The sequence below is a fragment of the Acanthochromis polyacanthus genome, chromosome 23 (genome assembly GCF_021347895.1).
Source record: "Acanthochromis polyacanthus isolate Apoly-LR-REF ecotype Palm Island chromosome 23, KAUST_Apoly_ChrSc, whole genome shotgun sequence".
In the NCBI taxonomy this organism is placed as follows: Eukaryota; Metazoa; Chordata; class Actinopteri; family Pomacentridae; genus Acanthochromis; species Acanthochromis polyacanthus.
This window is the reverse complement of record NC_067135.1, coordinates 22,934,258-22,961,259: the sequence shown is the minus strand read 5'-3', so window position 1 is coordinate 22,961,259 and position 27,002 is coordinate 22,934,258. Positions and strand designations below refer to the sequence as shown.

At 40.0% G+C, this 27,002-nt stretch overlaps 1 protein-coding gene across 2 annotated transcripts in view; it reads left to right on the top strand.

The window, feature by feature from the left end:
• tnfsf10l (TNF superfamily member 10, like) overlaps positions 1-26,503 on the top strand; it is a 78,828-nt gene extending 52,325 nt beyond the window's left edge. The window contains exons 3-7 of one of the 2 annotated variants that reach the window (XM_051944173.1): positions 17,671-17,707; positions 18,607-18,714; positions 21,355-21,521; positions 22,640-22,750; positions 23,763-26,503. In XM_051944173.1, coding sequence (XP_051800133.1) covers positions 17,671-17,707; positions 18,607-18,714; positions 21,355-21,521; positions 22,640-22,750; positions 23,763-23,948 — 609 coding nt within the window. In that variant the 3' untranslated portion in view covers positions 23,949-26,503. The remainder of the gene's footprint in view (positions 1-17,670; positions 17,708-18,606; positions 18,715-21,354; positions 21,522-22,639; positions 22,751-23,762) is intronic. The other variant, XM_022197356.2, reaches the window with a different exon arrangement.
• Positions 26,504-27,002: the final 499 nt, after the last annotated feature.

Sequence of the window (27,002 nt, the reverse complement as noted above, 5' to 3'; positions counted from 1 at the left end):
CATTAGTGACTCAGCTGTGTGTTATTGACCACATACTTGATTTGAGCCAAAAAAAAAAAAAAAAAAAGGAGGGATGGATGGTTTTCTGGAAGACTTTTCCATGTGGGCATGCATTCAACAATAAAGAAAAAGAGACAGGATGATGGAAGAGCCACAAGTCGAAAACAGAGAAGACAAGACTTTTCACGTTTTTGGTGAAACCAGGCGTGACTAATAAACATCTGCAGGTTGCAACATCCTCAGCTCACACCTGGTGAGGGCAGAATAACACGAAACTAGACTTCTGAAGTATGATATTTGTTATTTAGCACAGTGTGAAGTTCAACTTTGATGCATGAAACCTAGATTTTGAGGAAACAGACAGCCAGAGATAGTGGGGAGAACAAAACACCAGAGGGGAGTAAATGGGGGAAAAAAGCTTCTGTCTTATTTTTACAACACTTTTCATACACTAGTTTTTCGTGTCGTGCTAGATCATGTTTCATTTGCCGTTTTTATCATCTTGCTTTGTAGTTTTCTCTACAGCATCCTTATATCATCATAGGGTCAAAAGTGACAATAAACCCCTATAAGGATGTCAAACCTCTGGGAAACGCTGTGCGAGTCCCCAGCTCCTACATATTTGTACATGGAGCATTTACAGACCAAACATTGTTATAACATCACGACTTTTTTCGCTCTGGTTTGGTCAAAAACCTCCACAGTGTTGGGCTAAAAGTGGCACAGCGGTTTCTATTTGTGGGTTGCGCGTGATGAAGTCAGGGTTTCATGACTACAATCAGGGATGTTTTTGTCGATTATATTTTATTGAACTTCCTTCTGGAGGGAAAACAAAGTCCCAACAGTACGCCCCCAGATACAGAAAAAGCCGTAAATCATTGTGTCTTATATTATCACTTGACCACCATGTGTCCTTGGCTCTGTCTTTTATCTTCTTTTTTTATTATATTTATAGCATTCTCTAGAAGTGCATCGACTTTCTGGACCACAGGCTTCTCTCTGCTGCCAGTAATGACAAATCTGATGAAAAAAGCTGACATAAACATAGCCTTTAGATAAAAGAACGGGCACGTTAAACCAGTGAAGTCATCACAGTGTAAGCAGAAAGTCTGAAACCGCACCACATGTGATAAACGCCTTCGTGTTGATGGGTTAAATAGCGTGAGTTTGAGGCTCACCAGCCTGCAAGCTACAAATTTGTACTTACATATAAGATATTTCTACAGAGCCTCTGTTTTCTCTCAGCAGCTTTTAAGAAAATACACAATAAAGTGTATTTAGATCCATTATACTCGACTTCTCAACTTGTGCTACTGGCCTAAAACGTTTATGGTTAGCAAACTTCAGCAGGAGACACACATAACATCATTTACAATTGTGGAAACAATTAACTGCTTATATGTTCAAGTGGCTCTTAGATTAGGCCCATATTTAGCATATATTTAGCACAAGGTCAGTTCTGCGTTGACATGTTTACAAAGCAGCCTGCAAAGTAATTTCAGGCCTTCATACTTTCTCACGTGCAGCAGTAGCCTACATTTCCTCTTGTGTAGGCGTGTTTTTGATTCGTCGACTGTCCGTCTCAGTGTTTTAGCACCAGCTGACGAGGTCGGAGTCCTTGCGGGAACAATAAAACTGATTGTAAAGGGAGATATGAGGACATCGTGGAGGGTGATTATTGTGTTTATGTGCTCAGGGTTCAGCTGAGACAAGCAGCGAGGATGCTTTTTGTTTTTGTGCTCTTTATCGCACCACAATCGCGAGTGTCATTATTTCTGGGAACAGAATTTGAAGACGCAAAAGACACCACGTTTTCAGGATGTGACTATTCCTGAAAAGACATAATACGATCTTTATTGATCCTGTAAGCAGTTTATTCTACACTGACATTACTGTAGTACTAGTTTGATGTTAAAAATGCCTTAAATACTGAAATATCAGGTTCTTTAAGCAGGCATTTGTGCTCAACTGGAGAACATTGATAAAGTAAAAGCACTGCTCGTCTCAGACACATTTGTTGCTGTTGTGACACACAAGTTTTTCTGCTAATACTACTATTTGCTCACGTGAAACAATGAGAGGCTAAGAAACAGGTGACTGAGGCTGACTGGCACTGATCCTATCAGTATTCTTATCAACCTATTGTTAATAAATGAAGCACACAGCTTCAGGTGTGAGGCAGAAATGTAAGACCGGTGTGAACATGCATCAGTTGCAGGGCCTTCTTTGGCTCTAGGACCGCTTGACAGGGAGGGAGGCGGGCTAAAAGGTTGTCTTTCAAATCGCTCTGCAGCAGTTGGGTAGGTATACAACCAATCAGTGCAACGAATAGGCTGACGTAGTTCCTAGAGCGCCGGATTGTGGCTAAGTCCCATTAGCTTCCCAACCAGCGGAGCCAACTGGTATATTAAGGATTTGCCATATCCCGTCGGCATAAGTCCAAATACGTCTTTCTTCTCAATGAAACACTTCAGTGCCGTCCTTTGTTTATCTTTCAAGTTGAATTTTAGCTTCAAATCTTTAAAGGCTGTGGCCAAAGCCGAGTCGAAAGATAACTGTTTATTGTGCGCCGGTTGTTTCTGTCAGAATTGTCGCGCCTCTGTCGTCACTTCGTTACGCCCGCCTTCTGACTCTACACTTCATGGTGATTCGTCCGGCCAGTTTTAGGAGCATCCAACCTCGAGCCTTATGGAGGGTAACTAGGGTAACCCTGGCAGAGAATTAAATTCGTTGCCATGGGTTGTCTAGCGCGGCTAGGCTAGAGTGTCAAAGCATTGCTAGTCTCTGACACCTTTGTTTTTATTGTGACATACAGGTTTTTCCACCAATACTACTATTTGCTTGTGTGAAATGAAACTCAAAACACTGAGAAGTCAAAGAAACGGGCGAGCGAGGCTGTAAAACTGCCCCGCCTCTGGCCTACTTTAATGCCGTTTGTATCCTTAGGACTGAAAACCATGTTGTGAAAGAGATTAAGGGTGAAAGACGGAGAGAAAAGAAAAGAATAAAGAGACGGGGAGGAATTAATGCACACACCGAAACCAGGAAGAACAATACATACATACAGAGCGAGAACCGAATAACGCTCTGTTTGTGGTGCATAAACAGTTTTATCCTGTTGGCCTGCTTGAGGAAGACAATCGAGCTAATAACCCAGAGTCTCTCTCATGTGACTGGAAAAACTCAACTCGTAAAGCAATAACAGGTGATAAAAATCTCCTTTTTTTTCCTCTATGTGTGTAAAGTCAACTGTTTCCTTCACTGTACACAGTATTTGTCTGGCAGGAAACTCCCACAGCAAACAGGTCGGTTATCAGTAACTGGCATCAAGTTGGCCACTGGTGCGTTACCTGTCATAAAGGCTTTCCCCGCTGCTTTTCAGCGATAAACCGCTAATGAAGAACTCCCGTTGGGTAGCAGAGCGCTCAAATCACAGTCAGATGACTGAAAGCACACAGGGGCCGATGCTATCACTCACAGTTGACTGTATAAGACACATATGGCCACGCAGTGTAATGAAATGTAGCTTAGGTTTCACATGTTGAGCATTTCACTAAACGTGCACATCAGGGTTGCTTAAAATAAGCGATGCAACCTGCAAAAGATTTGAAATCCTTCAATCCCGCAACAGAAACATTTAAGGTTTTGATGGCTCAGTTTTCACCAGTGGGGACATTATTTTGTAGAGAATGGTGGGTATAAGGCATTAACTTGGTGCTATAGTGACATTATTGAATGTGCTACTCAAATAACACACATTTTCTGCCCAACAAGGAAATTTTAGTGATTCTATTACACAAATGAAGTCTTTGAGAGCATTCTTTGAATGGGACAGAACAAGAAAAGGCTTGTTTTGCAAATAGTTTGATCAAATTTTTATGAATTTCATTACAGTGTTTAGCTAACTTCAGTAATTTCATTCGATAATTTATTCTTATTGACATTCATTTATTAGTTTAAATAGGACATTTCATTCGGTTCTTTCTTTTTTCGCTCCCATGGTTGCTTTTTCTTCAATAACTGTGTCTTCATGTAATGAGTAAATACACATATGCAGAGCACTGAGTTTATAATATTATATATAAAAAAGGCCATATTAAGCAACATACCATATTACACTTATTATCCATAGTAAAAGCTATTTTAAAAACATCTTTGGCTCAACACACAAGTTACACAAATGACGTGGTTGACCAAAAAAAGGCCAAAGGTGTCTAATTTGCAGGTATGCATGTGTGTTCGTTGTATTGGAAGAACTTGTCATCCACTGCAAAGGTGACTCATTGATGTCATTTAATAGTTTCTGGAGAATAAAGGAGCTTTATGGCACAGAGGAAAAAGGTATACAGAGGGGTCTCGTTGGAATTTGTTCCTATGGTGCAATGTAACACGATTTTGACCAGAAGTCCAAACTAATTTCACTTCCACGGAGATGGATTTACTTTTCTTTGAAGTACCGCCATCAGAAAAGTTTGACTTGCACTTAGGAACCACAACGAAAGGCAAAAACGTTCCAAAAAAAACAACACAAACAAAAGAAAGCGAATGTGGCGCAATCCAATGTGGCGTACAACCGGTACAACTAGTTCCTGTGCAAAATTTGTTTCAATGTCGCAAACTCCGTCTATAGGAATGATGGAACAAGACTTTCTTAATAAATTTATGGGAGATGGTGGCATAACCATGAAACGCTGTAGGTCAAGGATGTTGTAAACCAAGGACCAACTTCATGAACCTTTGGATGGCTGGTGGCTTAAAATAAGAGATGAAACTGAGGTTTTCATGTCAGTTGTAGGGTGAGCAGATCTCAATAAACCAATTATATAACTTTAAAAAATAAACTTTGATGGAGAATAAAGTGCTTTTTTTATTCATATAACATTTAACCAATATTTTCACCAGCAAAAGATGAGAACACATGGCATAACTGTGCTTTCCAAACACCGTATTAAGCCACTGAGACTCTGGTAGAACCATAGACTAGGTAACTGGCTCTAGTTCCACAGCCTGCTGAGTGATATGACTGAGAGTGCTGCACAGTGTGATAAACGCTGGTTATTTCAGCCGCCGTTACCTTGTCTGTCTGGCAGTCATCTTTGGGTTTCAGCAAAAATACATCCATTGATCGGCACGTCTCCTTTTGGGCTGTACGCTTCTTGTGGGCCTTGCCTGCACTGTGTCGCTTCACGTCGTATTCCCCACCGTGTGAAACGGAAAACAAACTCCGGCAAACTTCACAGAAAACTCTCTAAGAATTGCCTTGCACCGGCTTCACCCAGTGATATGTAGTTTCCCAGTCTTTGTTGAAGCCAGATAAAAAACAAAACTCCCAGCATCTGTCCTTTAGAGTTTTAACTTTTGAAAATTATAGCTGCCAATCAAAATGCGGGACAGTATCTCAATTGGTGGGACGTGGAAAAAGGAATGAAAATGCTGTGCAGTTCCGCACAAAGCGGGACACTTGGTCACCCCAGTCAGCTGATGGCTCAGTTTTCTCACAATTTCAAGAGATGTGGCTGGAATCTGTGGAAAATTTACATCAGATCTTCTTTACATCAATTATTTTTGCAGTTTCAGTCACTTCTCCAAATATATGTATAGATTTTACTGCACAATGACTGACTGCTTATTTCACTGTGGTAAAAGTCTGTGCTGTATTTTACAATAGAGTAAATGTTTGACAGGACAAACCCAATTAGATGCAAAAGGGCTAAAAGTCCAGGAAGAAAAAGTAAGTGGAAAAACGTCACGTAATAATGGTTTGCCTCCAACTCCTCAGCTGGCTTCTGTACAACAAATGTAAAGAATGAGCCTGCTACCCACAGAGATGCTGGAACATCTCCAGACCAGATTGACATTAAATAACCCGCTGATGCAGCCCAGATGGATTAGGATCAAATTTAGACAAAGTACATCTGATTCACTTTAAAGACTCCCTTTAATGAAAATCAAGGTTTTTGTCTTGTTAACATGCCCATCTGGTGTACTTTATGTGCCAGAGGACATTTAAGTGAAACAATCAGTCAGGCTGTGGCCTCAGTCGATGTGTGGTAGAATTACCCCGATGTTACAGCTTCATATTGTGCAGCCTGAAGGAGGTTTAGGTTTGTGACTGGTGTGTTTGAGCTGCACGTGTAGGTGCGGCTAATGTTAGACGTAATGTTTCAGATGTAGTCGTGCTATTCAATAAAGGGTCATCTTCAGGTTTTGTTCCAATAGAAAGACTTCCTCTGCCTTTGAGGAGACTTAGCAGTAGCCTGTTATTACCCCATTTAATGGCCATGATTCTGCACTTACAAGACACTTATCATTTTAACTTTGGTTTTCAGTCGCCATTTACTTAAATTTTCAGCTGGTATTTGGTTGAGTGTAGGCATCAGGGCAACTCTTTGCACATCTATTCCATCAAACAGTTGCATTGGAGAGGAAAGAGCACATCCAACAGGTACAAAACGTGACTCCCACACACCATCTGATGGTACGTGTCCACAGGATCCTTCAGTGTATCACAACCCATTCATTGTCTATGTGAAATGCACCGTGTTGCATGTTGGTTGTGTTGTGGTGCATTTCGAAGGTCCGACGTCTTGCGAAGCTTTCATAAAATGTCTAAACCAGCGGTCGTTGGACTAAAACCAGGACGGATTCAGCAGCTTATTTCTCACCTCAAATGCTTTCCGAAATACTTTTCGCTGAACTGTTTTCATAACAAAATAGAGAGGTTGCGACCGAGCCACCATGTTGGCCCAACACTTCTGCTGTACTGATGGTCTGAAGAGCTGTCATGTGACCACCTAGTAGCCCACTAGTGAGCGCCAACCTAGCAGGTGATATTCAGATGCGATGCGTTTTCACCCGTCCACAGGAGTGTTTTTTCTAGCCTGGAAACGCACCGCAATCCAACCAGCATGCACCACGGTGCATTTCACATAGACAATGAATTGAATGCGAGAAATTGATGGATCCTGTGGATATGTAGCATCAGTCAGGTGGAATTTGCCTGATGAAAGTCTAGATCATTCAAGATCTGGAGCTTAGTGGGTGATTACAGTGATAAAACACTGAAAAAGTAAGAAAATAGAAAACAACAGCAGGAGACAAACTGATCAATCTCAGTAAATTTCACAGAGGAGATAATTTATTCACTCCTATTTCTATTTTACATATTCAATTATAGTCACCCTTATTAATGAAGAAGCCTAGTTATAAATGACAGATTCTCTACTATCATATGCTGTTAAAACATTACATTTAATGTACATCAGTTCTCAGTCTTTCTTGATGAGCAATAATAGGCATCAGCCAATGTTACAAAGCTCCATTTTATGCATGCACTTCAATTCACATATGTTCATGGGGTTATTTTCTGTTCATCAGTGATCACAATGGATGATAACACTACCTCGAGGCCCACATGTATGGGAAAGATGTGTGACGATAACAATCATTTCATCATTTGAAGGGCCAATGATGTCCAATGATTCGGTTCGCTGGAACCCTGTCTTAATGCCAAAGCAGACAGTGTTTCCTTAATTAAACACAACCAACTATCGACACAGACGTGCTTTTCTGAGGTCAGATTTTCTGTTGAGATTTACACTATTGAAGGAGAATTTCAGGCATGGCTCAAAGGAGGTGTAGGACAGGAAAGAGGTTGTGTAAAAGGAAACAGCTGCCTACACAGAGATGTCTGTCTTAAATTAAGACAAGTATGCAAGGAACCCATCAGAACCTCCACCTGTGAAATTTTAAATTGTGGTTTCTTAGAATATCGGATAACTGCTTCCTTTGACTCAGCCTTTCTAAGAAGCCCAGCGAATCTGAACCAACAAACTCACTTCAAACAACACTCAAGTCACACATTAACCTCTGAACCAGCTAGCATTAGCCGCTAACCGCACAAACATGCAGGCATTTCATCTCCATCTTTGGTGCACTCGTGTTCGCCCGTTTTTTCTTCGTCACAGAAATCACATTTGCACGCACACCAAAACTGGACAGCGCAGACGGTGAGGAATGAGCAGCCTCTTAGAGCAGATTAGGGCCGATAAGAGTTTGTCACTGTAGCTCAGCAGATACACACTGAAACGCACACACAGCCAGTCCAGGCCTGCCGGGGTCGAGCAGCATATTAAAGTATTGGGTTGCAGCTACCGCTAATCTGCAGAAGAAACGCTCCTTCATGTGCATACTTGTCCCTCTTTCACTCTTCTTCTCTCAATCCCCTCTTTCAGTTCTTTTCCATACTTGTCCACTCTGACTCTCCTCTGTTTTCCCAACTTTTTTTTTAAACCTCATTCCTCTTCGTCTCTCATTTCCCATAATTGTCCATCATCTTTTGCTCTCTGGTTTTCCCACCAACTTGTGATTTTTGGTGCCGCGAGTTTTATTCCACCAACTTCTGAGTTTGGTCTTATTTGTTTTTGCATGTCTGGATTTTAAAATGCATGCTTCACAAAGGCAAAGACACTGCAGATTTATGGAGTTTGTGCACCCAAAACAGACATTTTAAAATTTGTATTGATATGAGTACAAAAAATTTTAGTTGTGAAGATAAGTGGTAAATAGGACTTGCAACATGCAATACAACATGATATAACAGTTAAGGTAACATGTCTATTGAGCACATTTAACACAACAGCTGGCTTTTAGGAAATAAAAGATAAATTAAAGTGATCTAACAGGTGTGAATAATAGGGTTAAGATCATGTGTTGGTATTCATGGTGTGACTTTATTCGCATAAACTACAAATTAAGGATTCAAACTGCACAAAAAATACTTAAAATACTATTTTACTTGACTATAATACATATAAAAGCAACACTGAAGCTAACTGATATAAATGTAATGGCTAGACGGTACACTGTTGTATAAGATGGAAATTATTAATTTGGAATTGCGGCAGAAAATAAGACTACTAGTGACGTTTGAGCAGATGGAACTGTCCGAGGTGAATCTACACTATCATTCAACAGTTTGGGGTCACTTAGAAATGTCCTTGTTTTTGAAAGAAAAGCATTTTTTTTTAATGAAGATAACATTAAATTAATGATAAATACACACGTGGACAAAATTGTTGGTACCCCTCAGTTAAAGAAGGAAAAACCCACAATTCTCACTGAAATCACTTGAAACTCACAAAAGTAACAATAAATAAAAATTTATTGAAAATTAAATAATCAAAATCAGCCATCACTTTTGAATTGTTGATTAACATAATTATTTAAAAAAAAACAAACTAATGAAATAGGGCTGGACAAAAATGATGGTACCCATAACTTAATATTTTGTTGCACAACCTTTTGAGGCAATCACTGCAATTAAACGATTTCTGTATTTGTCAATGAGCGTTCTGCAGCTGTCAACAGGTATTTTGGCCCACTCCTCATGAGCAAACAGCTCCAGTTGTCTCAGGTTTGATGGGTGTCTTCTCCAAATGGCATGTTTCAGCTCCTTCCACATATGTTCAATGGGATTCAGATCTGGGCTCATAGAAGGCCACTTTAGAATAGTCCAACGCTTTTCTCTCAGCCATTCTTGGGTGTTTTTGGCTGTGTGTTTTGGATCGTTGTCCTGTTGGAAGACCCATGACCTGCGACTGAGACCAAGCTTTCTGACACTAGGCAGCACATTTCTCTCCAGAATGCCTTGATAGTCTTCAGATTTCATCGTACCTTGCACACTTTCAAGACACCCTGTGCCAGATGCAGCAAAGCAGCCCCAAAACATTACTGAGCCTCCTCCATGTTTCACCGTAGGGACAGTGTTCTTTTCTTCGTATGCTTGGTTTTTGAGTCTATGAACATAGAGTTGATGTGCCTTACCAAAAAGCTCCAGTTTGGTCTCATCTGTCCAAAGGACATTCTCCCAGAAGCTTTGTGGCTTGTCAGCATGCATTTTTGCAAATTCCAGTCTGGCTTTTTTATGAGTTTTTTTCAGCAGTGGTGTCCTCCTTGGTCGTCTCCCATGAAGTCCACTTTGGCTCAAACAACGACGACTGGTGCGATCTGACACTGATGTACCTTGGCCTTGGAGTTCACCTTTAATTTCTTTGGAGGTTGCTCTGGGCTCTTTGGATACAATTCCAACGATCCGTCTCTTCAATTTGTCATCAATTTTCCTCTTGCGGCCACGTCCAGGGAGGTTGGCTACTGTCCCGTGGGTCTTGAACTTCTGAATAATATGAGCCACTGTTGTCACAGGAACTTCAAGCTGTTTAGAGATGGTCTTATAGCCTTTACCTTTAAGATGTTTGTCTATCATTTTTTTTCGGATGTCCTGGGACAATTCTCTCCTTCGCTTTCTGTTGTCCATGTTCAGTGTGGTACACACCTTTTCACCAAACAGCAGGGTGACTACTTGTCTCCCTTTAAATAGGCAGACTGACTGATTATGAGTTTGGAAACACCTGTGATGTCAATTAAATGACACACCTGAGTTAATCATGTCACTCTGGTCAAATAGTTTTCAATCTTTTATAGAGGTACCATCATTTTTGTCCAGGCCTGTTTCATTAGTTTGTTTTTTTAAATAATTATGTTAATCAACAATTCAAAAGTAATGGCTGTTTTTGATTATTTAATTTTCAATAAATTTTATTTATTGTTACTTTTGTGAGTTTCAAGTGATTTCAGTGAGAATTGTGGGTTTTTCCTTCTTTAACTGAGGGGTACCAACAATTTTGTCCACGTGTGTACTAAACTTTCTAGCAGGATCAAGCTTGGAGTCATTGTGTTTTACCTTTATCAGAGAACACTTACACCTCAACGGGTCCACGAATAATGATGCATTCAAGTTATTTGAGTTTGCTCACTAACAAAAGCTTTCTAAAAAGACAACAAAAGTCACCCACAGGCCAAAACGTCTTCTGCTTTGCTGCAACTAAATCCTGCAAACTGCTCACTTCAGCCAGGTTATTTCCACCTTTTTTTGCCTGTTGCTTTTATATTTAATTAATGATAAATACACAAGATAGGTATAGATAGGTGAAGAGGTAAAGACTTATTTTCTAATTCTATTAAATTGTTGAAACCTTTATCCTGTGTGAGAGATGATGTGTGTGAAGACAGTCCACAAACAATCCATGTGTGATTGATTAAGAGGGTCTGAACTTCGAATAACGGGAGGCAAAAATAACGTATTGCAGTTAAGACATGCAAACATCTAACATGAAAAGACAGAAGACACCCAGCTATAGAGCCGTTAAGTCATACAGCTCCCAGTGCACATCGTAAAAGAACATGAGCATCGATGTAAACATCTCTGTAACAGAATGAACAGAATGATCAGACGTGGACGATGGCTTCATCTGGAAGCAATAAATGCAGTTTGGATGTGCTGTTGGTGCAGTCTTCAGTCCTTCTGGCTGCGGGGAACTATTTAATTGGTGCACGCCTCAAATAACTGTCTCGACCTCTGACATGCAAGTAAATCCTCGTAAGTCTTTCCAGGTTTCAGACTCCAGATGGACTGTAGCTGAGATGGAAGTTGACAGGCATTCTGAGAATTCCATATAGGTTTATTTATAGGTACACAACCTGCTGTGTTACCCTTTAAATACTGGATTTACCTCTTCTTCACCGCCTTCCAACGCTTTTTGAAGGTCTAAAAGTACTCAAACACGTGAAAATGTGCACACACATCAGGACTGGCGAAAAATTTGATAATTTAGGTAAACTGTACACGTGTACGAAAATTCCTCAATTGCGTCCCCTGGAAAATTTCAAATATTATTCAGCCAGTACATCACTTAGACTAATGAAATTTGGTAGGCATATGTGACTCTTCAAGACGCACAAAAATGTAATTGACACCCATGCTCAAAATACAACAGGAAGTCGACCATTTTGAATTATGTGTCTTATTTTGGACAATTTTGGACATTTTAGGACGTTTTCAAAAGCTAGAAACTCAGAGGGGGTAACGCCAAGAAACCTCAAATTTGACCAGGATGTACAACCGGCCGTTGTGATCAAAAATTGTCAAAATGCTCCACACAAGACTGAGGGTGTGGAAATGGCAGCTGGCGGAATTTTGACACTTCGCCATGAAACAGGAAGTGCTGTCTAACTAGCCTGCACATGCTCCAATCTGCCTGAAACTTTACATATTTGATCAGAGGCTCGCTGAAATACTCTCTCAGTCACAGCGTCACTTGGTGGACATTCTTGGTTTCACTGACCGGCAAGGGTAGGAGGACCCGATCAACGCTGCTTGCAGCTTTAATTTAATATTTTTCGCCTCATATACCTACATGATTATGTACAATCAGAAACAGAGAAAATAAAATTATGAGTGGGTAATTAGATAACTGCAGATTTTTGTCATAATTTCAGATTACTAACTTGTTCAGACTCACATTTTCAGATTTTATTTTGATTTCTAGCCATTATCGGTATGGTTAAAGTCTAAAATCTACGATTAGATGGTCACACTTTGTATGAATATTCATCCTTTTTAAATGCACAAAAACTAATATACCAAATAGTCTCCTGCATGTCCAGTTAAGTGTTTTACTAAACCCATTTTTACAGATGCACAACTCACATTTACACAGTATAGCGTATTGTATCTTGCCATTTTTGTTTTACACACTGCAGTAAGAAGGTCTGAAATTATTCCATGATGTTACCCGCAAGGGACCTTTCATTTAAAAGGATAGGATAATGACTTCAAGCTGCAGGAAGTTTTAAAGGAAAAATACTTGTAAGCTCTTTTTTACTACACGTGTATCACATCGAAACCACCTGCAGAGCAAAAAAAGGGAAAAAAAGCACCATTTTAATAGAATTATTGCAATTGGATTGCACCTTGGAGAATAACTGCTCATATGCTGAGAATAATTGAAAAGGATACAGATGTGTTTTTATGTCATCGTTATTTGATTTCTATTTCAAAGCTGTTTTTTTAACCACAAGAAAAAAAGACTCTGCAGAGTTTTTATGTCTTCATGGAAAGCTAATGCAGGAAATAATTCCCCAAAAGAGCACCCTATGTCTTCACTAACACAACTGTCACATTCTTGGTTTTTAAAATAACCTTTGCAATTAATCTCGAGCAAGTCTGACACTAAATTTATTCAAACATTACGCTCTGAAACAGAAACCAGATGCAAACAGCGAGACAGAAAACACTGCAAATGGACTGTAACGCTACATGACACTAGTGTTCACCTCTCAGTGTGCAGCTGGTCAGAAATCTCTCAGGATGCTCGCAGAAAAGCTTCCACTTCTGTGCAGGATATAAATTATGCATGCAGTCGCTGCAGCCGATTTCACTCTTTAGCTGTCTAATAGTTTCCCATGTGAACGCGCGAGCATTAAAAACAGCAGACAGTGTTAAGGAGGCCTGAAAGCTTCCAGTGGGTTCCTGCTTCTGAAAAACCCATGTATTTCTTCTATTTACGTCTTCTTTTTAAAAAAATTTTTGTTCAACTGTAGCCACATGCTGGGCAGAAAATCTGTTGGCAATTTTCTCTCTCTTCAAGTGTGTGGACAATTTTCTGCTTTCAGTGTGTTGAGGAACATGATGCAGAGACCAACACACTACACTTAGCTTTGGGTAGACATACTCTTTTTACAGGATTGTGTTCCCCTTAGAGCATATAGGATATACACAAGTGGTCGGCGCCCCGCCTCAGTGCACACACGCCAAACCCCACAGCGATCGAGTTCAATTTGCAGGTCGAGTTGAGCGTTGTTTGGTGCGGGAGAAACAGTGCCGCTGCCAAGAACAACAAAACGTGTACAGCAGGGCGACCTTTAAAAAGTCTGCTGGAATTAATCATATTCGAGTTCTTGTGGCATTTCAGCAAATTAATCAGGAGATTTATACCAACAGGGCCTCAGTGCCTTGCTTCGGGGCACTAAAGACTGACCACATGACTTGTAACAGGTGATTAAACCTGTGACCTTTTGGTTAGAAAGTGTCGTAGTAGTAGGGGGAAAATGCAGGAGAAAAGATGCAGCAAGAAAAGATTAAGCTGGTGAGGAGAAACCAGCACGTTGTATAAAGGATGGAAAGATTTATATCGATATAAATATAGATATCAATATTTATGAAACCAAGGCAACTGAGGCTTGATTTACTAAGTGGGAAAGACAAAAGCAAGGAGCACAGAAAGCATTGGCAGAAAAATTACTGAGTGCGAGGGTGATACAATGCATCTGTGTGTTTGAACAAATGGCATATTTCCGTGCCTTGGCTCGATCTAGGAGTGAGGAAGGCGAAATGGAGGCCTCTCATCTGGAATGAGTGATTACGAGGAGGAGCAGGAGGAATAAACCAGAGCTAGGGCAGAGAGGAAGCGTGTGCTATCTGGAAGAAATAAAGGAAAGTTTGTAGTTTAGCACTGAGACGGAAGGAGGAAGATGAGGAGAGGAAAATACCGATATGGGAGACAGCTGAAGAGTTGGGCCCAAAACTATTCAAATTCATAATGGAGCATTTCTGGAGTCAGACAAGGCTGTGTGTTATCATCTGTTCAAGTCAAAAACAATACACATAGGGGGAAAACTAACAAAAAGATTGCATTTAACATTACAGAAGGAACTTTGTGCAAAAAATTCAACATAAAAATGCCTCTTAAAAGACCATTTCGTATTTCAGTGACAGAAGTATTGCACAAATATTGACCTGTCAAAAATGGATGCTGTGTATGTTAGGATTTGGGGGAATGGAGAACCCAAGCGCAGGCACAAACAGAAAGGGCTAAATGGTTATAATGAAAAGGTTTTTATTCAGTAAACTCCAGAAACTCTACAACTGTGACCAGAATTGGGGAGGCAGGGCAAAAACCAAATAAACTAATGCTCAAAGAACCAAATGCTTAATATAACAAAACTAAGGGAAGGTACTCACACAACGGAGGAACTAACAACCAGATACAGCATCTAACCTTTTCTGTTCTTTTACCCTAACCTGGAAATGTGCACTGAAATGGAATGGGAGTCGGTACGAGAATCAGGAACATCAGATATGCAGATGATACGGCGCTGTTCGCAAACAGGCAAGAAGAGCGGCAATGACTGCTGGATAGAGTGCAAGAAGCACGTGAAAGATACCGGTTGAAAGAAATGCGTAGAAGACAATGGTAGTAAGTGAGACACCAGTGACAAAGTTACCATCAGGAGTGCAAACCAAGAAAACAGTGAAAATGGTAGTTGAACAAGATGAGCTGGAAGAAGCAGAACATTTTCATTATCTAAGTAGTAATATCACCAAGGATGTGAGATGCAAGAAAGAAGTGAAGATCAGAGTAGCAAAGGCAAAGACACGGTTCACGAAACTTTGGAAGTTTTTTATCATGCTCGAAGATTGGAATGGTTATGTGCTTCTGTATGGAGAGGAAACTTGGATATTGAACAAATAACTGACAAAAAGACTAGAAGCATTTTAGTTGTGGTGCAGGAGAAGAATGTTGAACATCAGCTGGACACGAAAGATCAGCAATGCAAAGGTTTTGGAAATGGCGAATGAGAAGCACAGGTTAATGGACACGAGTCAAGAAAGAGCACGTATTATGGTTTCATTTGGAGAAACAATGAACGGTTGTGGCTACTTATTGAAGGGAGCAGATGAAAACTGAAAAACAGAGAGAAGCTCTACGATTAGGGAACATGACCTCCTACCTCCGTTTTGAGCAGATGGCGCTAACCTGAACCTGAATGAAGGTTTATCTGATGAACAGGTTTCCCCTAGTTAGAAATTAAACAAACGTGACAAAAGATTTTTGTGTTAGAAACATTATGGATAAATTTGGATTATTAATTGTTGTTTTTTTTGCATCTTTACTAAAAATATCACCTCCAAAAAGTTGCATATTGACTTGAATTTTTTAAGAAAAGCAGCTTTTTGACTCAATAGAGTTGTAATACACTATACATTTAAAACGGCTGATGCAGTGGTTCTCTAGTCAGTGAAGCCGAGTGTGTCTAAGTCCAAATCAAAGAGTTGTTCACTATGGAAAAATCTCAAGGGGTTGGTAGGAAGCCAGAGCTGTACTGACAAGAAGAATCCAAGGATCAGCACCAAGAACATCCAGAAGAATGTGAGCAGTTCTGGTACCAGCATACTGAACAAGGCTGGTTTCAGACACACAAAAGCTCAGCTGGACAAAGGAGATGGCACACAAATGGAGCCAAAAATGGGATTTTTGTTGAGCAAAAGAAGAAGCAGTTGACCCAAAGAGCAGCATCCCTGCAGTGAAGCATGCTGGGAATGTGATGCTTTGGGGTTGTTGTGCAGCCGACTGAGCTAGTAGTTGGTGGCACTGAAAGGAAAAAAAAGACTCAGCAGAAAAAATTTGGCCTTTCAGTACGACAATGCTTTGAAACATACAGAAGAAATGGTGAAAACAATATGAGGATGACCAAAATAAATCCCATCAAGAATCTGTGGAGGGAACTGTTAGTGATTATACAAATCATTTAATTATCTGTAGTGGCAAAAACAATTACAGAGAAAGGGTATAAATAATGTTATACATGCCTTATTTAATTAAAAAAAATGACCAAAAAAACATTTCTAACACAATGTTTTTCTAACATTTGTTACTCGTTTACACTACAGTTCAAAAGTTTGGGGTCACCCAGATAATTCCATGTTTTCCATGAAAACTCACACTTTTATTCATGTACTAGCATAACTGCACAAGGGTTTCCTAATCATCAATGAGCCTTTCAACACCATTAGCTAACACAATGTAGCATTAGAACACAGGAGTGATGGTTGCTGGAAATGTTCCTCTGTACCCCTATGGAGATATTCCATTAAAAATCAGCCGTTTCCGGCTAGAATAGTCATTTACCACATTAACAATGTCTAGACTGGATTTATCATTCATTTAATGTTATCGTCGTTGAAAAAAGCTGCTTTTCTTTCAATAATAAGGACATTTCTAAGTGATCTCAAACTTTTGAACAGTAGTGTAGGTCATCTGAAGTCAGAAATATACCTACTAATGAAATTTAAAAAAAATCTCTATAAATCTAAATTTGATCATGGGTGTGAATAATTTGGGGCTTAATTGTACTTTTGGTAAGAGAAAGGACGTAATTAAATAATGTAAAAACACTTAAAATCTAATTATGGGTGCACCTCTTTCTCCAATCTTAGCAGCTTATTATATCTAATTTGTGGAACTAAGCATGTTATTTTCTTCGCTTGCACTCAAAGCACCAAACATTACTATACTTAATATTTACATTTAAATTTTCTTCACTTTAGAATAGGTATTGCACGTGTGATTACTTTTAAGATCTCTGACCTTTCTTTTTTTGTGTAAAAGAGTTTTTTTTCAGATCTGAATCAACACTGGGAGGATGTTGTAAAGATTTTAAAGCCCTTCCGGAACAAACTTGTGGTTTGGTGCTCAGAATAAACTGATTTATCACAGACAGAATACGCTTATGTTCACTGCAACCACTTAAGTTCCTATGCATAAATGCACACCCATAAAACCACTACTGGGTCTTTATCCGTCACAAAACAGAAGAAAAAACCGACCACTTCCGGCCTGATAGTTAAGTTTATACTCATATTATACTATACTAATATTAGCAGTACATATTCCTTTGTGAGCAGAGGAGATGGATATAATGGTTTATAACATTGTTGGGTTCTGTGCTGTTATTTGTCCTGACCTTTGTGTTTTTTATTTTGTCTTTCAGGTGACAGAGAACATCATCTCCAAACAAACTTTCATTGGTGAGCGTCTCTCCCACACACAGACACAATTGAGGGCTGTAATACGAAGCAAGATTAGCGTCTTGAATCAAAAGTCAGCGTTTTCAGTGTCAGGAAAGTCTTTTTACCTGGTTAGATCTCCATGGTAACTGATGCTGTGGAGCAGGTTCTGGTCACAGCTTCAGATTTAAATCAGCTGGAAGAAGGGCCTCCCTTTAACCAAGTAATTTCCTGTAATTTCTTTATGAGCTAAACCCACTGAATGAAGCCGTGTATTCACAGTATCATACACCGTATGCATCGCATTTCCATAGGAAACTGACATGTATTCTGTTAGTGATGCAGAAATCGTACAAATATGCTTTTATCTTTGGTCTATTTACACTGATTACAAAATGTATGATTGTTTTCAGTATTTAGTACAGAGAATATTCATTCAGTAACATCAGTTTCACTTTGATTTGGCCACAAATTAAAGCGATATCCTTCATTATGAGACAATGTCAGACCTAAATAGACTTCAATACATGTTTAAATACAAGAAGTTTAAAGTTCAACAGCTCTAATGTGCAGCTGTCGGTTAAAAATAATCAGCTGCGTTGATTGATATAATTAATATGTTAGGCACGATAGACAGTTTCTACCAGTATTCCTGTTGTAGCAGTGCTTTTAAACATCATAATTGGTTATATTCCTCAGTGTTCTCCACTAAAACAACCTGTTGACGCCTCATTTTATGTGAACAGAGTTTGAAGCAGGAAGTCTAAGTTATCAAAGAAAGTTGAAAACCACTTTATGATACCGGTTAACCCTGAGGTTGTAGTTTTTGTCAAATCAGCGTAAACAAAGAAAGTCCTGCTATGTTCAGCTTGCTTCGTAGCACAGCCCTCTGACATTCTGCCACCATCTTTCTCCTTCAGAGGCCAGAACCATGCCTCGCTCCTTCAACAATTCGGGGTCGAAGTTCGTGACCTCGATGACCCAGAGGCCGTCTGCTCATTTGACCCTCCGAGACACCAGCTCTCAAGGTGAGTCGTCTTGTTTCAACTGTCAGAGACCTCAGGCAGATTTAAAGGAAAAGAAGTGGAGAATCACAACTTGGCTGAGTCTATTGAGTGTATCAAATGGGCTCTATGTAGACTGGATCAGCGGAGTCACCAGCTGTTGTCAATCATAATCACTCACGAGAGGTTAGGAGCTGATGCTACACAGAAAATTTACTTCACACAAATTTCTACATCCCCAAAACCGATGATTAATGTAAAGGAAAGCTGTATGTATTTTTGACCCAGTAGATTTAGTCTTTTTTTCCAGTAGAACGACTATAAATCCACAAAAGAATCCAAATGCATGATTTATGTTTTATTTTTTGATAAATGTACTTCAGTGACTATGGGAGTCTGACAACTCAAAACGGCCATGATAAACTTGCTCTTTTCAAGTGTATTTGAGCCACTAAAGCAGATTTATTTGGACAGCACCATGCTGTAGATAAGAATAATGGAGTGTGTGTGTTATAAAACATTCAAAGTTGGAATGTGTTGTGTGTGTGTGTGTGTGTGTGTGTGTGTGTGTGTGTGTGTGTGTGTGTGTGTGTGTGTGTGTGTGTGTGTGTGTGTGTGTGTGTGTGTGTGTGTGTGTGTGTGTGTGTGTGTTATCCAGACTTCTGTATCGTTCAGATCTGAGACTGGCGTGCAAACTGCAGGGTGTTGACAACCTGGCAAAGGCTGCCTGATGTTATTTCCATCAAGCTGACAAAAGGGCAAGGAACTAGTTGTGTATGTGTGCGAGTGAAGGAGGAAGAGAGGGTGAGGTTCAAGCATTCAGCTCTGATTTCTCAGAAGGAAGTACGGCAGCGAGACAATCTTTGAGAGGTGATCTGTGATGCTTCTTCTGATAAGCAATTATCTCACAAATGAGGAAAACAACAGAACGATTTTTGCCAAGCTACGGGACTATCATGGAAACAAGGAGCAGGAAACAGACAAGCGATTACAGCACAAAAGTAATTTGAAAAGTTCCTGAAATGAAGATCTCAGAAACAATTATGTGTTAATCATTATATTAAAAAAACACACACTTCAAGCAATTCTTTCTTTGTGGTGGTTATTTATAGGGACATGCATCCCTCCATAAAGTACAAATATGCACAGGGGAAACAGGAAAACATGGATGTTAAATCTAGAAATGATTTTTTTTTAACCTTTTTTCATGTCTGGTACAGTTGTTTAACAGGATAAATCCTCTTAACTGTTCAGAAATATTTCTGTTCTGGTCAATTAGACCAAACTATGGATTAAACCAACCACAAAGGCTCTATTAAACAACAAACACATCTCCTCTTTCACCTGTATCAAGTGGCTGTAGTATAAGTTTGAGATCAGACTTTAAAGTTCTGGTAAATACGACCTAACAGCCAACAAAATGGGTCATTTATGCATTAAAAAGCAGATATTGGACCCATACTATGTGCATTTACAAGTTTATAATTCTGTTTTAGGGGTCTACTAATTAAGAAATAAATGCTTTAATGTTCAAAAATTAATATTTTTTTCCTCATTCCTTATAATTTGCGTCTCTTTATTACTCCTCAGCTGGTCCAGCAAAGCGAAGAACTGTGAAGTAATGAGTATAGTGATGTAGCTCTATGAGAAGCAGCTCTACTGAGGAAATAATGGACTTCCATTGAGGTCTTGCAGACTTTTTGCATGTACCAAAAAGCTTTAACACACTAACAGGAAGGGGAAACCCCAAATATCACAATATGGATTCTTTAACTAACAGCTAAGGTGTTTGCATTCATGTAAGTCCACAAGAGTGCTTTCCCAGTCCAATGCATCTACCTCAGGGTTTTAATGTTTGCATGCAGGCTGCAGAAGAACCCCTCCTATCTGCTTTAAACCACTAGAGAGAGTCGTAGACAGAAAGACATGAACATTTCAGGGGTCACTTGGAGGTTTTTACATGACGGCAGCTGTTTAGTTTCAGCGGCGAGATGGTTGAAAATCGGGAATGTTAGCATGTAATGGGTTGACGGGTAAATGGGGAGAGTTTATGGTTGCACGGTCACAAATTACGGAATAATCTATGGAGTTTGCGGCAGGAAAAGCAGACCCCTATGAAGAAATGCTGGTTATCTATGACGTGTAGTGTGGCGCAGGTGGAAAGGCTCAACATACCGGCTGTATGTAAAATTTACATGCTACTTAAATCCCTGCACCCCTGCTGACCATTAAACAGGAATAAAATGTGCTCTCACTTCATATGCTACATTATATACTCAACACGAAACATAAAAAAATGCTTTCAATACCAAGAAATAAGATTACAGGGATATGGAACATCTCAAATTTCTATCTGTATCATTCCATTTGTCAATGTCTCAGATGTTTCTCAGTATTTATAAAACTTGAGGGAGTAGTGCGATGCTCTGCTGTGGCAGATTTAGAACTAGCCTAAGAGGACTGCTACTCCTGGGTCCCATATTGCATCAGTGGTTCTGTTTTCTGTAATATAACTTCGTCAGCTGCGGCTTTTTCAACATCTCCCTTGGCTTTTAATTCATTTTTATAGGAGCTAAGATTCTAAACATGGTGTGAATCTTCTAGAAATTCTCTTCTGGGACCCTTTTGTATCTTTAACTCCAACTCTTTCTCCATCTCGACCAGCAGGGTTACCTTCCTACCCGATCCTGACGCCAGGACTCCACCAGTCCTGTCGCCACGTGGTCCGCTCGTGGGCCAATCAGAGCTTCGGAGCGCACCTGCACAACATGACCCTGTCCAATGGGAAGCTGCGGGTGCCCCAGGATGGGCGGTACTACCTGTACTCGCAGGTGACAAACCTACACAATTGATGTATTTCCTCAAATTTCAACCAGGACAATTTAAACCTTTATTTAAACCAGGCTTGATTTTTGGATGAGCTTGGTACCAAACCCCTGTTAAGGTTACTGCTGTTAACACAAACAAATTAAAAGTCTTGGACAGAGCACAGCTTTTATTGTGAAAGGTTTGAAGGCAGATGCAGAAACAGATGGACAGAATTAAAGGTGGATGCACCATTGGTCAACAATACTTCAGATGAGTAATCTAAAACCAAATATTGTGTAATTTATTCAGTTGAATGGTTGTACAATTGGTTTGTACACTTTGTATATAACATAACAGGAGTTGTATTTTCCCCAGCATGTATTTGTTTGTGTGCACCACACTAAAGGCTTTAATTGACTCCTGGTTTTTATTTGAAGGGTTTGGAAGCAGAGTGGTCCGATCCACTTTGTGTAGTTTTTGAGAAAAATGGTTTCAAAGTTTTGTGTTTTCTAAAATGGTCTAACATTCCACTGTAACACTATGTTTGGGTTATGGGTTAGACCATTTTGCCACTAAAATCTATACCATAAAATTTTGCAGAAATTATAGAAAAATCGGATTTTTTGCTTCTAACCCCCTCATCTGAGGAATAGTGGTGGTCAAAATGTCAAACAAGAGGAGACACACTGCTTAGATGCTCAAATTTGGACTAAAATGTAGTTATTCTTTCCAACTACAACAGAGCTGTGCAATGAGTCCTTACTGTGCATTCAGTTTTATTTTAAAATGTTCTATCTTATTTTTTATCGAGTAAACTAAATTTATATGATCACATCTTTAAAATAGTGTTTTTCTTGCCTACTTCACATCAGCTCAATGTACATCATGTGCGTTTTTTGTCTAAATTGCTGCTGATTCATTGCAGTTGTCCTTAGAGGATGATTAGTCTGTTGGATGTTTCATAACAGGACAGATACCCATTACCAGTTCTTAAAGTTTAAGGTGTTATCTACCTGTAGCTTACTTGTCGATCAGTTAAAAACACAAACTCTCAAGCCTCTCAAACACTCCACCAGATGACAAATATGTAAATGACAAGAAAATGAGCAAGAACTTTGTGAATATTTTGCCATCTTTCCAGGTGTATTTCCGTTATCCGTCCCCAGCAGCCGTTGACGGGGACCAGCCCAGCGTCAGCCACCAGCTGGTTCAGTGTGTCTACAAGAAAACCTCCTACCCAAGCCCCATTCAGGTACACCATCCCCCTTTTTGTTTTTCTTCCAGCAACATCTTTTTTTTTCTCCACATAATTACAGGAAAGAATAACACCAGTAAACAATGAAGCGCTCCTCTCAATTAGCAGATGGCACTTGAAGTTTTCCGCATTTTTCATGAAATTTCTACCAAAGTTTCAAACAAATGTAGTTTTTTTTTTACATCACCTATAATGGTACCCAAACTTCCTCCTATTTCATTTATTATTATTATTATTTCATAGTATATACATGCTATTTCTTTCCATGGGTGAGGTTTGACATCTTTTGTTTTATCCAGTGTGTAATAGTTTTTTTTTCCAAAGTAGAGCTTTTTATATATACCTCAGAAAGAAATATTTGTTCATTTTTATGCTAACTCTATTCTTTTTTAAAAATAATCAAATCTCAAATAACCTTTCTGCACTGTTGAACACAGTGTTCCTTTAACCTCTGTGCGTTTAGTGCATGTATCTGGTTTGTCTTTATTGAGCTTTGCAGGAATTATGTCGCTTCATGTTATCCAGTTAAAATCATTTTTTGAAAAATGACACAAAAACAATAAAAATAAAGTTGTTCGAAAGAAATACAGGTAAATGAATAACTGGGTGGCAGCATCTCTATATACTGTAGTGGATAGACTATAAAAGAAAAAAGATCATTGTGTTTTCTTTCTCAGTTCTTATTTTTTTTTGAAAAGCATTACGAAATGGAAAAATAAAGTGAAAGTGGGAGACATAAAAACTCACCACCTGTTTTTATTTTTCTTCTTTAGAAAACCCAACACAAATGAGATTTCTTGATCCAATTTGCATTTTTATTTTCTTAATTTTTGTTAAACTTCAAAGCATTCTCCAAGTTTCTGCTCTGGTTGACCTTAAGATGACCGGGATGTGAGCAGATTGAAGAATTCAGACATGACAGCATCCTTTTTTCCCGTCTAACAACCAACAATCACGCGAGACGACGCAGCCCATTGAGTAACTTCCTTACCTTCTGCTTCCTCCTCAGCTCCTGAAGGGGGTTGGAACCAAGTGCTGGGCCCCGGACGCCGAGTACGCCCTTCACTCCGTCTACCAGGGAGGCCTGTTTGAGCTGAGGGCCGGCGACGAGCTCTTCGTCTCCGTGTCTTCACCCACCATGGTGAACGCCGACGACTCCTCCAGCTACTTTGGTGCCTTCCGTCTGGATCTCTGAGAGGAAAGGATGGGAGAGGAACGAACGCTTGGGATGATGGACGGATAAACAGATGGGCTGGAGACATTGAGTTAAGGGCCTTTTAATAATCCATTGATTGGAGAATAAAAGGGTCATTTAGACAGAAGTGTGGGATGCTGCCCTGTATCTCGGATCCTCAATGTTTGCTCGGACATGTACATTGAAGGATGGAGGGGTTGGGGTTTGAAAGAGTCGCTTGGAGCGAAAGGGAAAAGAACGAGTGGATTTGTCGTTCCAACTGTCCATTAAGAGAAACCGAACTGTCGAGAGCAAGATTATACAGAGACACATGTGCAATCATGGAAAATAAATGTGAGGATATTGATGATTTATGGTTGATTCTTGAGGTGGGAGTTTACTGTTTTGGATGGCAAAAAAGAAAAAACCAAGAGAAGAAACGCCCCAAAAGAAATCTGGCTACCCTGCGGTCTGTATCCCAAATTGATCCATAAATCTCAACGCATCTCCTCCATCAACAGCAGTTTTGTGGGAACCAATCGGACCCTCAGATTTCGATTCCAGACCGAAGAATGTACACACAATAAAAAACTTGATCCTCTACATCAAAGCTGAGAGGACGGACCATCGAAGGGCAGCAGAAGAAAATCAACAAATGAAACCAAAGTAAGAATTTGTGGAGTGTAACTTTAAGCGTGTCATGAGGACTGTGCATATGTGTGGGAGATTTAAACAATGAACTGTGGTGATTTTAAAAAAGTAATTCTTTTGTATTTTACTTTGACTGGACTTAAAACCACTTGGGGCTGTCTACGGACTTTCTACTCGAGAACTGTGGATTTTATGCAAAGACTTTTGGTGTGAGGATCGGGATCGCCTCTTTTTTACCGAACACTGTGGAAAGAGCTTTTCGAACAAGAGTCTGCAAACAAAAGGTGGAGGAAGAGGGAGAAGTCTTGTAAATGCTAACGAGAATGAGGCTGAGGGTTGTTGATGTCTTCTCTCGCTTTCACGTTCCAGCAATTCTTCCTCCTCTCTCCTCGTCATGTAAACCATTTTATCCATCTCGTCTTTCTCGTCTAACCTGTGAAGCCGCATTGCGTTTTATTTTAAGGGTCAGCTTTGACAACAAACACTCACGCAAACATGCTCATTGCACATTCACAAGCACACGTGAACTTTTGAAGGTTAGCTGCGGTCACGTGGGACCACACTTTTACACAAAACAAACATCTTCTATTCTGTCCACGCTAACTGTGCTAAATTCAGATTGAGTCTTAAATCGATGCTATCCGCGCTGCAGCTGCTCATGCTAAACAGATGAATACAGAAGACGACGACACACGCCGTACACAAACACACATGCAAACATTTTGAAGCGATTCAGACACTTACATGGCCGAAACTCACCCATGTGCTGCAAATTTAGAACAAAAAGTTTCTCAGCCAAGGTTTTTTTTTCAGGAAAGCATGTAGTAGGCTTTCATTAAGAAAGATGTGGAAGGACCTGGAGAGGATATTCAGACATAAACCATGCACCGCCGAGCACAAACTCAACCCCTACATGCTTTTTTTTCCCCCTTCTGCAGATGCACACATCACCTCACAGTACATGGAGGCTAGCCGGAGCTCTGCAGACACACACATCATCCGTTGTCAAATCAAGTGCAAAAACACAAACAGACTGTGACATACACACTCATTAATCCATGCTGTCTGGCCTCCCTGTGCCATCTGGTAGTTGTCAGTGTGTGTGTGTGTGTGTGTGCATTTACAGTATATGTTTGTTTAAAGGGCATGCACAAATCAGAAATTCAGGTCAAACAAAGTGACTCACACCTTCTTTTTTCTGTTTGGCGTGAAAGGAAAAAGGATTAGCACATCTTTTCTAAAGGTGAAATCCACGCTAAGCTCCTCCCTCTGGTGCTGTGGTGCTCATATTCCTGTCTATATACTCTGTAAGCTTTGAAAACACAACAACACATCCGGTTTATTTTTCTGCTCCGACCATGAAATTGAGGGTATATTTCACTTTGTGTTAGATTGCTGTTTTTGCTGCTTTTTTCTATATTTTTCCCCTCACACCTGGTCACGTTTCTGTTGGGCTCTATCTCATCGCACACACCAAGCTCGCTCTCCGTCTGAACCCAAGCCTCGGGTCTGTTTGTTGTCCGGGGTAGGGCTTCAACAGTCGCGATAATGCAGCGTGTTTTGACAACGCGGCTCCTTGGACCAGCTGGGAAAACATTTTGGTTGAATGTGTGTGAGCTGTGTTTGTGCTGGACAGTTCTCGAGCTGTGAACAAGTGTAGCGCGGTGTTGCTGAGACAATAAACTCATATCTGAACTTTCCCTGTGTATGTGAAGATTTGCAGCGTAGTGCGGCCGAACGGTGACTTAGTGAGCGAAAAGAGCTGCCTATAGAAGAGGAAGCATGTCTGTGAGTCATTTGAATGTTTAGAAAAAGTGAAAATTTGTCCAAACTTGCTTGAAAAGTGTGTCAGGGCCCCTCAAATGTTTCACAGGATAATAACTTGGAATGTAAAGAATAAAAACAAGAAAATCTCTCAGAGAGCACAGTACTGTTCAGGCTGTTCATTCCCCCATATGGCATTGTCAGAAATGCAGATTTTATTTTGTTTTTTTAGAAATTCAGCATTTGTGGATTAGTTACTGATGATCAGAAATCCCGAGGCCATTTAATACAGATGTACCCACAAACTAAATGACCTTGCACTTAGCACAAGCATGTGTTGTGTACGTGTACATTATGTATGGATGCCGAATCACATGACCTAAATATGTAGCAGGCGGAGGGAATTAGTGGGACTCAGAAACACCCCCACAATTTAATCAGTTGTTCCTTGTATCATTTCCGACCGATATGTCCTGATTAGTCCGCAATTTGTAGTAGGATCACGATCATGCAATCGTCACCAAGCAGCTGACAGTGTTCACTCGTCGTCTCTTTAACTTCTACAGGGGACGTTCTCCTTTTTGGCTTCCAGTTTTTAAGTTCAGTCTCACTCCAGGCCTCCAAGCACATAGAGGTGGGTCCAGATTTATCACTTTTTCA